Source organism: Alternaria viburni, assembly GCF_023758015.1.
Source record: "Alternaria viburni strain BMP 2772 chromosome Unknown scaffold_1, whole genome shotgun sequence".
Taxonomy (NCBI): Eukaryota; Fungi; Ascomycota; class Dothideomycetes; order Pleosporales; family Pleosporaceae; genus Alternaria; species Alternaria viburni.
The window spans coordinates 934,389-951,477 of record NW_026055770.1 but is presented as its reverse complement, the minus strand read 5'-3'; the positions used below and the strand labels follow the sequence as shown (position 1 = coordinate 951,477).

Genomic DNA, 17,089 nt, shown 5'->3' with positions numbered 1-17,089 from the left:
CACCAAAGCCTCATGTAGGGGCTGAACGCGCTGTACCTCTTGCGTGCCACTGCATCTGCTGACGTCGTGTCGACATGCCCAGCAGTAGCTTCTTCGTGCATCCATGGCTGCGTTTTCCCCGGATTTCGGTGGTTTCGTCTTGGCGTTGATGAGCCGCGGCGGGCGAGACTGCAGCTTCAAGTGGGACACTCAAACTCCCCTCCTGCCTTCTCTCACCATCCGACGCTGCAGAGCTACAAGATGCCAGTACCAGTCGGCTCAATGCCTCAAGGGGCGCATGGCCCTTCGACATTAGACAAGCGTAGGGCTCTGAGTTTGCCTGTGCCTGGCCATAGCTAACAGCGCATAGTGAAGATGGGTGGCATGATGGGTGGATGTACGGTGAACATACAGACCAGGAAATACATGCGCTGACCTCCTGACAGCCGTCGGCCTGATCATTGGCTTCATCTTCGGTTCGCCTCGTCTCACGCCTTTGCATGCTCTTTGCTGACTCTTGTAGGCTTCACCAACATCGTCCGCTTCGGCCCTGGACCCAACGGAATGCTGCGCACACTAGGCCAATATATGATGGGATCTGCTGCGACCTTTGGGTATGCATAGTTTACTCCAGCTGCTCACGCTGTTATGTTCTGACATTTCCTGCAGCTTCTTCATGGCCATTGGCACCACCATCCGGACGGACAGCTCCCCCATCGCTACACAAGCTTTCGCCAGCGCTCACCGAAGACCCATGATCCTCCCAAGAAAATACCAATACCCCCGCGCTGCTCAAACTGAGAAAATTTGACGTCTTGACCAGTGGGCAGGTCGTCAGCGGCGAGAACCTGGATCGGTCTAGCATTGTACATGAGTGGTGTGCAGCAACTACTTTCAAGACTTGCGAATGTATAATAGGCAGCAGAGCAGCCTCACTAGAGGCACACGGAATTGAGCTGGCGAAGACGAACGTCATTGATCGCCTGTAGTCACCGTCTTTCCCTTCACCTTCACTTTTTTACTCCTGGTCACGCACCCTTGGGCTACTGTAGTCTGACCTTTTCCCCATTCGTATCTGTCACCCGTTGTTTCTATTGTGGAAATCACTTCCCCCCCTGCTCGCCCGCGGGACTACGTCAAAACCCTATTTCTCACGTCGGACCCCAACTTGTGCATGTCTTTCACGGTCTACCTATATATTCTATTTCACCTGCGTCACGATGACTCTCTTTCCGCTTAACGCAGACGTTGCACCATCGTCTAACACGATGCCTTCACAGCTCACTCCCGGTCCCTCTAGTGCCCCTAGACCGCCTATAACGTACAGCCGCCGTTCCGCTATTTCACGCAATGCAGATGCGACCAGCAACATAGTCAAAGACGAAGCGAAGCGTGAAGAGACCCTCAAAGGGATCGTTCTCAGCGCCCACGGCGGTAATGACTTCTACGAGAACGCGGCGCGACGAGCGACCAGGATCGACTACTGTTCACAAAACGTCGCAAGGCAGAGCAAAACGGGGTCACACACCATCTCTTCTTTGAAAGCTGGAAAGAGAGCGGAACAGTCGGAATCTCCACGTGCCGCGGGAAATGACAACGCCAGCGACGAAGACGAGGAGGAAATTGCTGAAGCTATTGCACGCTCTCTGGGCAAGACAATTGAAGATCGTAACGTTGTGCGCCCCTTCCCCTCGGTACATGACGACTCCAACATCGCCGAAACGAAGATCTTGTCGCTATTGGCAGCTTCTGAGCCAGCGAAGTCTACTGCTAGGTCTAGCTCATACGGATCTACCGGCAGCGGCTCTACGTCTGGTTCGACTCCGCCACACACTCCACTCCATGCTCTCCTCAACCACATCAGATCAGCTGCGAAGAACGTACAAGAGCTCGATACCAACGAGTTGGCCAGACGTGCTCCTGAGCTGACATTCATCATGAACAGTTGGCAGAACACCGTAGCCAAGGTTCTCTCAGCGACCGAGGCTGCCGAGCTCAAGCGAATCCAGGACATCCAAGACTATCTAGATTACGACCAAGCCCTGGAAGAGAAGTGTCGAAAGAAGTTGAACGCGCTCGGGAAGCGATGCGGAGCCCAGGTGCTCCAGATGAAACAAGGCCATCAAAAGGAGTTGATGAAGCAAAAGGAGATGTATGAGGCTTACATCTCACAACACATGGCGAAGCCGCCTACTCCTCGAGCTCCAGCTTTAGTACGACCGGCGTTCGTTTTCACTGCTGGCGGCCGAGGTTTTCCCGAGCAGCAGCAGATGTCCTCGTCCTCGAATCCGGCAGGTTGGGCTCGCAAGAGGGCTAGACTATCGTAAGGACGGGGTTAAATCATGTGGCGTGACGTGGCGTCTACAGATCTGCTTGCAGGTTTGGAGAGTAGCGGTTATATCTAGTTGCTGGTGACAGTGGCTTTGAATGAGATACAGATGAGCATTCCAACATACCCTGGAGCATATTGTGACCGTCGTGCGATACATCAATGAGGCTGATCTCATAACCTGGAGGTACTCACAGCGATTCTCATAATCAAGACTTACCGCAGAGACTCGTGTACACCCCCGAGCTGCTGTGTGGTAACGTACAACACGACGTAGAAGATAGCGACTACGTCCCAGCTATACTATCCTTACGCTCAGCAATCCCCATGACATAGTAAATGCCTGCAGCATACCATCCACGAAACCACATCTGTACTGTGCCGAGTGTGTTTGATCAACCTCACTAACGTGTTAGCGTGGCTAGGTACCCCCACAGTTGGGGTGGTTCCCTATTTGCAAAACGCCTGGGGTTTCGCGGTTTCGGAAGACGCAACGAAAGAATAGTGGAACGCGGCGCATGCCGTTTTGCGCATCATGAAGCGGAAGCATTGTGTAGGTTTATTTTTGGGGGTAGTGGATTTGAGTCCTCGGATCGTGTCGGGCCGTTTGGTAGATGTGGAAGGGTGGAAATGGTGGTGGGTTGCATGTCGGGCTTGCGATAGCCACTGACCTGTAGGGTCCGAGGATGCCTTCGCCCTTTGATGTACACCTGTATTAAGTTTACTGTGATGGCTCGTTAGACTCATGTGAAGATAACGTTCTTCTATTGCCGAGTGTAAGATGACGCTGGCAGAAGCAAGCAAATTGCGGCCGACTTACCTATCCTTTGACCGCGCAATCTATCTTCTGTACCCAACAGCCCCTGCGCAAAATAGGAGGAGTGAGATTGTAATGGACCCTTTTCTTTGCCTTTCAAGTCCAAAGCATGGCATGTGAGTTCAATGTTGGCGTGGCATGGCATGGCATGTGCATACCTATTGCCGGCGCGTCACCGTCGCGCCTCTATCATGCACACCTGCCTACCTACCTAGGTAGGTACGACCAAAACGACACAAACTTTACAACCCGACGCGAAGAGCAGCACTTTTGTAAATGCACGACCCATGCGACGTGTAAGATCGCTGTCCACTATAGCGGCATCCTGCAGACGTCTCGCAGCTTCGTACCTGACGATCATAACCAACCAAACCCAGTCATACCTGTCAAGCCAAAAGTGCGTATTGGCGGCACCGGCGACAGCTTGGCGGCGACACGTTGATGACACAGCCCAGATGCATGCCACCCGCGTCCCCCAGCGAGTTCGCGGCTGTAAGACGATTCGTGGCATGGGCTTGCGAGTACTGCGACCCTTTTGGTTGCATCTCATCATCAGCCCCGCTGAAGGACGTTTCAAAGCAGCAACCCACCCATGTCGCGCCATCGTTGCGGAGCGCATCCGATGCACCTTGTAGCACATATCACCTTCTCACATCTCTAGTCTTTGGATATTTTGGCACTCTTGCAATTCTTCTTCCCCTCTCTATACGTCTTTTGGTTTCTTCGTATGGCCTATTGAAAGCTTTCGTGGCGTTGTCATCGCCATGGAGTCACGCCAATACATCTCTACATCTCCTTGTAGATGTTTGCTGTCCGTGACAAAGAGACAAACTCCAGACTTTGTGCTTGATGCACCAACCTGTCCGTTTGTGCAATAGGTACGCAAACCCGTGACCGTATAATCTACGTCCGTACGACGCGCGCAGACAATCATGAGGCTCGGTGGCTCACAAGACGATAAGGCTCAGTCACAAATACACCCCACGGCTGTCATAAGAACATTTGAAACACCGAGTCAAGTGTTCCCCAAAGACAAATTACACACATACGCGCACTACGCCATACACACAGGCATAGCCCAAAGCTAATTCCTAATCGTCGTCCGGTCCAACGAACCCGGCAATGTATACAGCTATCGCGCTCATAGCCCTCTTACTCACCATTGCCACCACTACAACCACCATCTCAGCCTTACCAACACATCTTCTTTCCCGGCGCGGTCTTCCTGGTGCCTACTACACCTGCACCAAATCCAACTTCGCCGGCGAATGCAGCTGGACGCAACCCAACACGGAATGCCACATCCAAGGCAGCCCTGGCGGTATCGCATCACTCGGACCTGATCAAGGCTCTACGTGCGCCCTCTACCAGAACTTTTCGTGTACAGGCGACATTCTTCAGAAGCTGACGTTCCCCGGTATCGCAATCGGCATGCCCAAGTTCGGAAGCTTTAAGTGTATTGAGCAGGGCAGCTCTGGCGGAAGCAGGAAAGAGGTGGAAGAGGCTGGAGTTCTCGCGGAGTTGGATGCTGCGGATTTGGCAGTCGAGGATTTTGGTATCAAGAGTGTGGCGATGGATGGGAGGGAGGAGGGTATGATTGGGTTGCAAAAAGGGGTTTACTATTGATCGTGCCTTCTGTTCTTGGTAAAGAGTCTTGGGGAAGAGGGAGTTGGTTTCGATGGGGAGGATGTGTGGTCATGATTTCTTCAATTCGTGTTCTTATCATTTGGAAGAGGGGTGGCGTCGCTGTTCTGAGGTTACCACTGATGGTTTTATGGTTATTAGTAACACCTGGTTCTTTAAGAGTGAAACCAGTCCCCTATTACTCATCAGACATATTGATATTATTACTCACAACAGTCGTTGTCATAGTACCGCGGCTCCCGAGCGATGAGATAGTAGGTATTGGGTCAACCACCGTTACCGAATATCTCCCCCCCCCTCCAATGTACACAACCAAAGGTCCGTCGCGAAAAGACCCCTCGGGCTTGAGCGCGAAAGACAGAGAAGTAGGTATTGGGTCCGTGGTCTTTTCGATGCTGTAAAATGACGCTAGCGACATCCAATGACGTCCCCAAGGTCCCTGCATATGGTTTGGGCCACATTACCGCTTGGCGCCACATGTATCCCCACATAGACACTCCACCCGCCGCCATTGCAACGTCGCCTTCCAAGGTTGCTTCATAGACATCCGTGGAGTGTCCGAAAAGCAAATTCACTATACATAGACGTCAGCATGAAGCTCACCCTCATCCTCGCCTTGGCTACGGCCGCTCTCGCTGGCGAGATTGTCAACAACGAGGCAAGTAACACCCCGCGAAGCTATACGGCATGCATGGCGTGCTAACGCCTTGTACAGCATCTCAAGACCGAAGTCCTCACCGAAGCCAACTGCGTGCGCAAGACCAAGGCCGGCGACAAGGTCAACGTCCACTACCGCGGCACCCTCGAAAGCGACGGCAGCGAATTCGACGCCTCATACAACCGCGGCCAGCCCTTGTCCTTCGCCGTCGGTACCGGTCAAGTCATCAAGGGATGGGACCAGGGCCTGCTAGACATGTGCCCCGGCGAAAAGAGGAAGCTCACAATCCAGCCTGAGTGGGCCTATGGCTCGCGGGGTGCTGGCCCCATCCCCGCCAACAGCGTCTTGAGTAAGTGCTATTGGGACACACGGCGAATACATTGACTGACGTATGACAGTCTTCGAGTCCGAGTTGGTCTCCATTGACGGCGTTGACAAAGAGGAGTTGTAACAGGGTCTGAGATGACTATTTGCACATACATAGCATTGTACGCGTGAGAATAAACTCGAGGTCCCGTAGGCAGGCTGCGCCTTGCTGCTATAGTAGAATCAACATGATGTGACTCATGTCAATCCTGACCGTGACCTTCAACCCATTAGATCTTCAGCTCCTTGGTTCACCATCCGTCGAATCTGCCGTCTCGACGACTTTCCTGTATTTTCCAGATCTGCGTAATTCTAGTTTCCAATTGGATGCTATTGTTGAACATTAACACAATTGTGTCCGCTTTTATCTTCACCTTTGGAGATTCCGCACTTACCGTAGCTCTAGTCGACGTTCTGCAAGCTAATGTTCGTGTTTTTCTAGTTCTATCAGTCCCGTCAAAGTATATTCTGCTACTACCATACTGCAACTTGACAGACAGCGTGCACTAATCAGCACGCATTCCCCACACTAATATTTCTACACGAACGAGCAAGATGCCATCCTTCTCCAATCCAAGGTATCGTTCATTATGCTAAAATCCCCTTCGCCGCACCCACCTCCATACTGAAGCCCTCTCGACAAGGTCAAAAACCCAGACGTTCGCTCTGAGATCAAACACATGATCGCCATTGTAGTTTCAATCAGCAAGACCGCCTCATCGCTCGTCCAAGGGTCAAAGGCAAGAAGGTCATGACAAAGGGTCGAAGACAAAGGCGCTCGTAGTCGAGAAAGTGAACGAGCTTGACGCATTCCTGAAGGACAGCGACGTTCTTCCACCCAAGCCAAAAAAGAAAGCAGAACAAGACACAATTTGTAAAACAATACTCTCCGGTGCGGATCTGTTCATTCGAACTGATGAAAGCAGATGCGCTTAGCGGACTAGATGAGCGGCTTAGGTTGCTCAGATAGCGCTTGGTAGACTCATGCCTTCCATCAAGGACAACACAGCTTTTGAGGTAGCTGTAGCTGTGCTCGAGCAGTAGTTCGACGACTACAAAGTCAGCATTCAGTAGTTAAGTGCTTTGGGACACATTCTGCAACTAACAAGGTACAGCGCACAGATTCGCAAACTTTGCTTTCTCTTGCTTCTCAGAGTTTCGACGTTGCCCAGCGTGTAGGGGTGATTAATTAAGCTTAACAGTAAGCGGGAAGCTCCACCTAGACATAATAGAGAAGACCTTCGCTCCAGCGACAGAACACTAGCCGTCGTCTTTGGCCAACCAAGGAGACTAAGGAGGAAGTAACGAACAATGTAAGTACGCTTTCATTCACTTACTGCATGTAAAGGACGAACAAGACCAATGTTTTGAGCCTGCGCCCACGCCAGCTCCCGTTTCAGCTTCTTTCCCAATGACCATCACATGCGCCGCCTCCGATTTGCGAGTCTCACTGCGCATTGTTGATCCTACGGAGTGAAACAAGCTGCATAGAAGAGGTGGTCATATAAGAATAATAGCTCCTTTCTCGCGCATGGTAGCGGCAGTGAAAAGTTCAGGTTTCATTGTGATAGGTGTGGAGACTTGAAGTTTCGAAGGAGACTGGAAAGGGCAAGGTGTCTTGGGAGTCTCTGTGATTCCGAAGGTCAAGGTATTTTGGATAAGATCAGGCTTAGCTATCATGTGCAATTTAAACATAGCCCCCCATGCTGAACAACACGTCACTACTCTTATACGTCATCTGCCTCGTCATGAACGACTGGGAAGACGATGCTTCACTTAGCGCGACGGCGAATTTTCCCATTCTACCACTGTTGTCCTCGTGATGTCTTTGCCATCTTTGCATGCTGGATCCGAAATACACTGCTTTTCACTATCCGCATCGCTATCAGCTCTCCAACATGGATTCCGGACGTCACGCGGATATGTGCCGTCGATGCCATGGGGTTGGAGCTCTACGTCTTCGTGACTTCTGACATAGCCGTGCGATTGTAGTTGTGGAAGCGTTGACAATCTCGGCGTTTTCGGTATGTAAGCTCCCTCGGAACGCTCTGTATCGAAATAGGGTATAAAGCGACCCTTTGGTTGGAGAGATTAGCAATAATTACGTGCAGGGGTACCCGTTGTAACTCACCAAGATCCATTTGATAGTGGGCCCGCAAGCAGCGATCACACCAAGATTACCCTCAACGCTTGTAAGTGCGTTCCTCACGTTGTAAGGGTCCTCGAGTGTGCCTTTAGGCAAGCTGAAGACGAGGACGAAGCGATGTAGTCGATAGCAGCCGATTGCCGTAACTGCAATTGGGAGAGAGAGAAATACAATGACTTCTAATTTGACCTTCGAAGGCATACGGATATCGTAGAGTATCCATGCTGGAATCAATGCCACAAGAACATCCGTGGCAATGGTGACGGCGATCACACCGAAGATGTATTGTGTGTTGTTATGGCAATGACCAGGAACATCCTGCCAGTACTTGTTGATGGGCTGGCATCGGAAGATGTGTGCAAGAAAGGCGGCGAAAATGAAGGCTATGTTCACGGCAATCAGAGTCCATATGCTTGCGATAATGAGCCGATTCGTTGAGCGTAGCTTTAGCAACGTGATTAGGAACGAGATTTTGACGAGACCAAGGATTTGGTTGTATGTCGCGTTGTTAATGTAGCGCCACTGGTAACGTGATTGTTAGTACAACACGTAGCTACCCCACTGTTTGAGAGTAGTCGGACTTACGAGGGCAATTTGTTCCTTATTCATAGCATCTTTGGGGATGTCTTCTCGGTGGTAGCCAGCATAAGAGACCACAACCACTAGGAAATGTCAGTCAAAGAAAACCGTCACCCGGATCAGCGCTTACGTTTCCATAGTGTTCCAGTGAGGGCTAGCAAAAAGCACTCAGCAATAATAAGAAGTACGTCCTCTGAAATAGGTTTGGTTAGCAGTTACTTCACTTGACTCATGCGGAACGGTGCCATACCAATAGCCAACTGGCGCTCCTTGATCTTCTTCCATGTCCTGATAGCCACGATAGTGGCAGACACAACAAAAGGGAAAACTATAAGGAAAATGTTCAATGGTTGAAGTCCGGTTCCCGCCATGATGTTATGGTGATCAGAAAAAGATCAGGGAAAGTATGATAGGAGGTACGTTCGTTCCAACTACCTAGATATACGAATTGCATTACTTTTCACATGAATTAAACTTCGGCGCAAACCACGCTGGTGGGCTTGACACCTGTGATGGAGTTCACCACGCCGCATTCCTTTGAGTACTGCATGTGTATCCAGTAATTACATTGATCCCGTGTGGCGCCCCTGACTCGAGCAATTCAGGTAGTCTTCCGAATTCCCCGAGCCGTAGACGGCCCAAAGGTCCGTCCCTTCGACCCTTGTAGGAGTACTTGGAAGGATCATGTTCATGCGCAAAAATTACGCAAACAGCAGGTCAAATTCCGCATTTGACCTTAAGCACTGCAGATGCAGATCTTAAGCAATCCACTTCTTGTCATCTGGTACCCCTCTTCCTTCTTGAATGGCTGAATAGGAGTACTGTATATACGAGTACATCGGTGGTGCTGGACATGTGTGGCGACTCTCGGTAAGTGGAGTGCTTCATTGAACCACCTGCATGGTACCTAGGTAACCTTGGCAGTCATATACGACGTTGTTTCCACCAATAGGCTAGTATCGTAGGATTTTAGGATGTGACGAGTCCGTGGACAAGCAGGTGTGCGGTCGAGGGTCTTTTGCCAAGCGCTTGGCGCGTCGGTTGAGAAGTAAGGGCGGCCGTTAAGGGAAGATGCGACATGGCAAGGGATTGTTGAACGTGCCGACCGTGCCGCTAGGCTCTGGCGCCCGCGGCATCCATGCATCCGCCGCCCCTCTCAATGGCGGCCACCTGCGACTCTATGTGCAACCCATCTCACGCTTGTTTTACTCTACACATAACCTTTTAGTCCACGTTCCACTAGATGCTACTTAGCTACGATAGTAATGTCGAGAGTTACATTTTCGTAGGAATCAAATCTTTGGTCTGGATTCTGCGTGGCGACAAGAATTCTTGCAATAAGCACCGCGCCGCAATCACACATGTGAACACGCCAGAGACGCATCTATCCTTCCTATGCCAAGCCACCTATGCCGTTTCTAAACGGACGAATATGCCACTGGATCTGCATGCACAGCTCGCTCAAGTAGTACAATCGGCATTCTATAGCGGCTTGCAGATGTTGTGCTGCCTGCTGCTCCTTGCTGCCGGTGTAAGGGCTGGGAAGTTTCTATTGGCTTGCAACTGCCGTGAGGCTGCTCCAAGCCTTTGCGATTTGGAGCATGGACAGAGCCAAATCTACCCCAGTCCAGATCAAGACCACGTTCTACCCACAGGCCCATCCATTTATCCCGGCTTCTATATGCAGTCCCTGCGTAATCTACCTGCGTCCCTTCGCTGTTATGTCCCCGTTTGACACTCACTGGTTGACTCCACAGTGTGTGGCAACATCCAGAGCGCTCACACATGAATCATGGAGCTCAGTCGCGTGGGAGAAACTGAAAGAACATTTACCGAACGGTTAAAGATAAAAGATAAAATGGGAAGGCATCCTTTTGCTGCTTCTTCCCTACATCCACCTCGTATTCACCTCTTGGCTTTCACCATGGCGTCTATGCAGCGGGTAACCACGTGCTTTCTCATGCTCATTTCCCCGGCGGCTATCCTTGGCCAATCTTCTCCTCTTCCTGATGTCGAACCTGCAGCTACCTTCGTTCCAGCCGCTTCACCAGCAGGGGCACCACTTCAAGAATCCGAAAGACTGCAATTGACTGACGCAGTCATCGAGCGTCTAACGACCGATGAGGGGGTTTCGAAGTATGTCGAGTACTTCGCATTCGATGACAGCACCGCTGCTAGTGATGTGCGTGTACGACGTGCAGCCTCTGCATCTTGCAAGACGTTTCCTGGTGACTCTGAGTGGCCCCAGGAAACCGTCTGGGACATTTTCAATGTGCTTTTAGGCGGCGCACTCATTCCGACCAAGCCCATCGCTGCTCCGTGCTACGATACACAATGGGGCAAGAAAGACAGTGCAAAGTGCACGGATATCGCCAATAATTTTACGAATCCGCTATTCCATGAGGCTGATCCGACGTCAAGTATGCGATTACTTCCGTAAGCGTATGCAGACTATTTGCTGACGTCGTGATTCTAGACATGTGGCCTATCTTTCAGGGTAGGACCTGTATGCCCAAAAACGACACTGACGGCAAGTCATGTACTCTTGGCGGATATCCCGAGTACGCGGTCAAAGTCACCAACGTGGCGCAGATCCAGCTTGCCATCAACTTCGCAAGGGCGACTAATCTTCGCCTGGTCATCAAGAACACTGGTCATTGCTACCTGGGAAAGTCCACTGGAGCTGGAGCATTGAGCTTGTGGATGCATAACATGGAACAGATTGACTTTCTCCCGAACTACGAAGGCCCAGGCTATTCAGGACCGGCGTTGAAGCTCGCCGCTGGGGTTAGAGTCAGGCAGGTATACGAAGCTGCGGACAAGCATGGTGTCACTGTCCTTGGTGCCATCTCCTGGGTAAGCATTCCTTGGTCTATCATTCTTATAAAAATAACTCACATTCACTAGAGCGTTGGATATGCTGGTGGTATGATCACGGGCGGAGGGCAAAATCCTCTTGCTGGTGTTTACGGTATGTCGGCCGATCACGTTGTCGCCTTCCAGATCGTAACGGCCGCCGGTCGTTTCATCACAGTATCGGAAGACTCCAATCCTGACTTATTCTGGGCACTCCGAGGCGGCGGTGGTGGTACCTTTGGTGTCGTGGTGTCGGTCATCATCCGTGCACATCCTAAGATCAACGTCGTCACTGCTGGCTGGCAAATCGATGCTGCGAACAACAGCCTTGAGGACTTCTGGAAGGGCACCAAGAAGTTCTTTGATGTCTTCCTTGACTGGGCAGAGTCAGGCATGTACAGCTTCTTCATCATGGGAAATGAGCCCAAGCCGTTCCTCAACATGCGCTTCCTTTTTGCTGCGAACCATACGGCGGAGTCGTACGACAAGACCGTCAAACCTTTCTTCGACTACCTCGAAGAGAACAATATCACGCTTACGACCCCCCATAAGCGAGTGGCTCATACCACCTTCTACTCTGCCTATCAAGCGACTTGGGGTGGTAACTCATTCCCCATCGGCTTGGACAACTCAATGTCAGCGAATCGCATCGTTCCTCGACGCAACTTCCAAGAGAAGTACGACCAGACCTTTGCGCTAATCAAGGAACATGTCTCTTCTGGAAAACATCTTCTTGGCTACCACAAGGCGCCCAAGGAGTACGCAAACACCAACAATGCTGCCAACCCAGCGTGGCGCGAATGTGCCTTGTTCTTGATCACCTCTTCGAACAAGAAAATGGATCACTCTACACCAGAAGCTCTCGGTCTTGCAAACAAGGACCTCCAAGAGAACATCCTACAGCCTTGGCGCGATATTACGCCCGTTTCAGAAGGTGGTGGTGTTTATTTGAATGAAGCCACCGTTGGAGAACCGGACTGGCAAGAGTCATTCTACGGTGGGTATTACCCAAGATTGAGCGAGATCAAGAAGAAGTGGGACCCGACCGATGTCTTCTACGCGACCACTGCCGTTGGAAGTGAGAGGTGGGTGGTTCAAGACGGAGAACAGGGTGTTCAGACTCAAAACGGAAGATTGTGCCGGGCCTGAGGGAAGCGAACTGCAGGCAAACCTATCGTAGCTACATCATATAGGCCAATCATTAGACATAGTAGCTCGAAGCGTCCCTCCTCATCTTATACATGATGCGCTGAAATGTGACTATGGAGCTATGACACTATTCCTAGAGTGACACCAACATGCATGCACTGGTCCATACTCGCACGGCGTCATCACTCTCGGGTGGTGACATGAACAGACAGCATTGAAGATGAAACCGCACTGAGAAAGTAACTACTCAACGGCTGCTCGTCTCCCTATTCTTTGCCGGAATTTCGTTTGCGATATCCTTGTGACGACGACTTGAAAGTACGGTCCTGGCCACAGTGATTTTGAGTACTCCTCCTACATATTGAGGAGTACCTGAGTAGGGAGTTGGCGACAATGAAAACTCGCAAAAGCCACCCATACTGGGTCCTTCTACCCCCAAGATACAACGCGCGATAGGGCCACCTGCTTAAGCTGTAGACCACTTTGTAACTCCGATTAACATCGCGTTTGTTGCAATAAGATATTCATTTGGTCTTGCAAACCTTCACAAAGAATCCATGTTCATCACGGCATGTGTGGACACATCGGTGCCTCGCTCCGTCCACATTGGTTGAATTTTGCGCGTCGTCCTCATCCCTTCGCCACCAATATACCTCTATCATATAACGCCGTGACGATACTCACGCCTCTGCCCACGTCGCGAGCGAGCGTAGTACTGCTGCAGAATTCGTCTCCGTCATTCTTATACAAGGTCTTCAGTCCTTCCTCTTCGCTCCACTCTCCCACCCAACTAGGCGCCGTACACTCGCAAGGTCCTTTCTCCTCATCTAGTCCTTGCATGTTGCAATTTGCTCTCGCTTTGCTCACAGCTGTGAGTGCTGGGGCAAAAGGGTGGCCTGCCAAAAGAAGCTTGCCAGAAGAATCGACAAAAAGGTTGTCGACCGTCGAAGGCGCACGAATATATTTTCTGAAATACAGACTGATCGTGTCAGGGTAGAAGCTGTAGATGTTTACGCCCATTTTGGAAGACGAGGCAACGGCAACAGTCGTCGAGTTGAGCATGGCAATGCCGTTGGCGAAGGGGACGTGCGTCAACGTCTTGGTGTGCTGCAGGTTGTGGATATCAGTATAGACGACACTACCTCCAGGAATGCCAGAAAATGTTTCGACCTGTGATATGAACGGTGAGACCAATGCGCCGATGTAGTGGTCATTGGTAACTAGTAGCTTCCCATCTCCTAGAGAGTGTATGGAATTCGGCGTATGGATCAACGGATGTTTCAGTGTCTGCAAATATCTGGCTACCGCATTCTGGACGGAGACTTGGAACACTTCGATGAGATTTCCAGAGGTACGGGAATGGTTGACGACATATAGCGTAGAAGTCGCGGCATCAAATTCGATGCCCAGAGGCTGAAAATCCGCCGCGTTGTTATAGTCAGTCAGAACGAGAGGCTTCAAAGCGTCTGAGTCCAGAATGTTGGGCGTTGAATAGTCGTAGATCCAGATATGTGGGCTATCGGTGCCATCTCTTTTATCCAAAGGTGACGCAAAGGCGCCCTGCATATGTAAGCCCTCGTCGCGTTGAAACTCTTTTGCTCTTAGGGGCAAATCCAAAGGGCGGCTACGCACCATTACCGTGTTCCACTGATCCCTCTCCGGATTGCAGCTCAAGAACGCAATACCCATCTCCTCTTCCACCAGTACATCCTCGCAATTGCGAAGCCGATCGCGGAACTTGACTTCGTGACTCTTGAAGTGGTTGATATTTTCAAAGTTCCCTGGTCTGTTTGCGAATATCGTGGAGAACGCGAGATAGCGGTCGTATACCCACGGCGCGACGATGGCGATTGCTGCGATAAGCAGCTGCGTCACGGGTCAGTCACCAATCGTCAATCACCCTCGGACCGCTGTGTTTCAGACCAACTTACGATAGATCGTGTCGCCATGTCTACAGGAGCGCGTCCTAGCCCGGCGAGTACTGTTGATGTAGTAAAGATGGCCGGCACGGTCGGGCACGAAGTTCATTGTGCTAACAAGTCGCCTTGACCCCACCAGAAGAGGGGACAGCCATCCTCGTTTGCGTAAAATTCGTCAGCGGCTCTCCAAGGTTTGAGTAGTAAGCATGTCGGTGTTTCCTGCTGTATCGGACCGTTGGCAGCTTGGGCGTTGTCGGGGAAGGCGCGACTGCACAGATGCCGAGGCGGAGCAACAACCTGACGTCATGACCTTTGAGTGAGTATCTCCAATCCCATTGACACACATTGAATGCACAAGACCCCCATATAGCGAGGTAGCGTGTGGCTTTACACCTGAACGTATGTTTTCTAGCTAGGCTGTTGTTGTTACTACTGCAGCACGACTACCTGGGAAGTTTGACCCGACTCGGCAAGGACAGGAATAAGCTCGGGCAAAGTCAACACTGATACAAGTTTAACTGTCGCCCCCAGAGAAGTCGGTTTGTGAGCTATCCAGCTTTACAGACGCGCCTGGACATCTCCCGGGATTGGTGCAGGTGTGCACGGGTCTTATGTCTAGGAAACTCTACACTAAAGTCTAGTAGTCTCTCTAGATTCGGGAAGGGTTAGGACTGCTCCTAGGTAATTCTTCGACTATCTAGTAATAACTACAAAGCATGTGTGTAGGTACAGTCGTGCTGTGGGTAGTTTGCTGGATATCCAGATCTTTTCTAGTGTCATTCGTTGAACAGTAAGGCCGTGGGCCATAGTGACGAGAGGTGCATCCTCTTCGAACTACCGACTGTAGCGAGAGTCCTTGAGTGCATGATATATACGTGCTCGTACAAATATTCGCCTCTCATCATATACTCGTTGTAATAGTGACATGTTGCATCTGATGAGAGAAGATGCACGGACTGCCGTGAGATCTTTTCTGCGCACTCTATGTGCTCGCTAGTGTTCCAGGTACATGGCGCGCATCCGCAAGAGTATCAGTGTACCTCAATCTGACATACTGTAGCTACGTTGTGGGCAAGTACTCGTACCCAAGGCATGTAGAATAACCTCTTCCGTCTCTACAAGTTCAGATATGCGAATCATCCGAACGGTTCCTCCGGTACGTCCGTAACCTGCAGATGCCGAACGATCAGTATATGTCATGCTCGGTATGGACGAGGTAGTTTAGGCTCAATGGATTGGCCATGGGGTGATTCTGGATCTTAACACACCGTCCTTTCCGAGACTCTGGCATGATCTCCGATGCGATCGCCGTGCATTCAAGTCGTTGGCTAGGTCTCGTGTGCAACTCAGACCCAAATGTGTATCGGCTTAAAAATCTTCATGTTGAAAGATGGCGACTGCACACAGCGGTGTGATATACGCCTTTGATAATGTGGAGAGCCGGAACGTGAGCACTAACACTGCCGCTTGACAGTGGCCGAAAGCTGACGTTCGAGAACGGCAAGGAACAGGTAGTCACTCCATGCGGCGTGTGCCTACGGAATAGGTAAGTGCATAGGGGGGCGGGGTCACTTGTAGGGTGCAAACAGATTGTTCTCGGTATCATATACGTGCGCCGTTTGCCAACATAGCCATCGATGTTGGTTTGCTGACAAGACGATATTGAGCAGTCTTGGTAAAGGCACAGGACGCCGGACAGGAAGGTTGCTGGGTAACGGACAAGTTCTTCGCTAGTCCTACACACCTGCCCTCAAACGTCGGGACGTGAGAAGACGACCGGCCACGCGCGCTGAATGAGGCCAGCGAGCGGGCGTGTGGTCCAATGTGAACATCGACTCACGCTCTGTAGCTGACCGAGACACGAAAGATGTTAAGGAACGGAGCCGATAGGGGCGTGGCTCGCAGTGGCTTATTGGCTTGGCGACACTGTTTAGAGTGTTGGGTGCCGTGACGGCGAGACAGTTGCAGCGACTTCCAGGCTATACCTCCGGCACTAACGCACTGCGCAACGAGTCCACCTCCATGTTCAACAGGACAACACAATCTACATCATCATCCGCGCCATGGAGGGGCAACGCAACTTCCAACGCTTGCCAGAAAGTTACGTTGACAGCGCTGCTCCTCGCGACATGCCCTGTAGCGGCTGCATTCTGGCGCTGTAGTGTGAGCCTTGTTGCCGCGCAGGGGGCAGGCTTTGGCGAAGGCGTTGGGGACCGCGCCGCCAGAGACAACCGCGTCCCGTTTTTTCTGGCCAGAACGTCGCTCGATTTGGCTGCGTTTTATTGCATTGTACAAACCAGTGCATATCCAGCCTATCATAGTCATTCCGCTCACAGACCGTGATTCGGTCGAAAGCTTCTATTACCCGAATCGCGTGCCAGTCATCAGCCGAAGAAACGAGTTTTGCTTGCACGGGGCCGTCGTGGCTTGTTAGCTGCTAGCAGGCCAGGCATGGGCGCCGGTGGCTTGAAGGATTCGCTGCTTGCATGGCAATCATCATAAGGGCCGGCCGCTCCTCATGCTTGGACACGTTCTGGCTGCTAAATAAATCGACGAAAGGCTGTTCGTGCCGTTCTTCTGGCTGCGATCGACATTGATAAGCAAGTCCCCCCAGCTGGCCGTCACTCTTTGCCTTTTCCTAGTCACC

General features: G+C 51.3%; 4 protein-coding genes across 4 annotated transcripts; 3 read left to right on the top strand and 1 right to left on the bottom strand.

The window, feature by feature from the left end:
* Positions 1–1,247: 1,247 nt before the first annotated feature.
* Positions 1,248–2,306, top strand: J4E79_000347 (uncharacterized protein; the record flags this gene model as incomplete). Its single annotated transcript, XM_049349264.1, has 1 exon — positions 1,248–2,306. The coding sequence occupies one exon, from the start codon at positions 1,248–1,250 to the stop codon at positions 2,304–2,306; it is 1,059 nt and encodes a 352-aa protein (XP_049216051.1).
* Positions 2,307–5,361: 3,055 nt separating this feature from the next.
* Positions 5,362–5,878, top strand: FPR2 (Peptidyl-prolyl cis-trans isomerase fpr2; the record flags this gene model as incomplete). The annotated part of the gene is made up of 3 exons (XM_049349263.1): positions 5,362–5,431; positions 5,501–5,776; positions 5,826–5,878. 3 exons carry the CDS (start codon positions 5,362–5,364, stop codon positions 5,876–5,878), a joined length of 399 nt encoding a protein of 132 aa, XP_049216050.1.
* A 2,016-nt stretch (positions 5,879–7,894) lies between these two features.
* J4E79_000345 (uncharacterized protein) lies at positions 7,895–8,889 on the bottom strand (the record flags this gene model as incomplete). The annotated part of the gene is made up of 4 exons (XM_049349262.1): positions 7,895–8,461; positions 8,525–8,601; positions 8,649–8,711; positions 8,769–8,889. 4 exons carry the CDS (start codon positions 8,887–8,889, stop codon positions 7,895–7,897), a joined length of 828 nt encoding a protein of 275 aa, XP_049216049.1.
* A 1,553-nt stretch (positions 8,890–10,442) lies between these two features.
* Positions 10,443–12,523, top strand: J4E79_000344 (uncharacterized protein; the record flags this gene model as incomplete). Its single annotated transcript, XM_049349261.1, has 3 exons — positions 10,443–10,938; positions 10,995–11,374; positions 11,426–12,523. 3 exons carry the CDS (start codon positions 10,443–10,445, stop codon positions 12,521–12,523), a joined length of 1,974 nt encoding a protein of 657 aa, XP_049216048.1.
* Between the last annotated feature and the right edge of the window lie 4,566 nt (positions 12,524–17,089).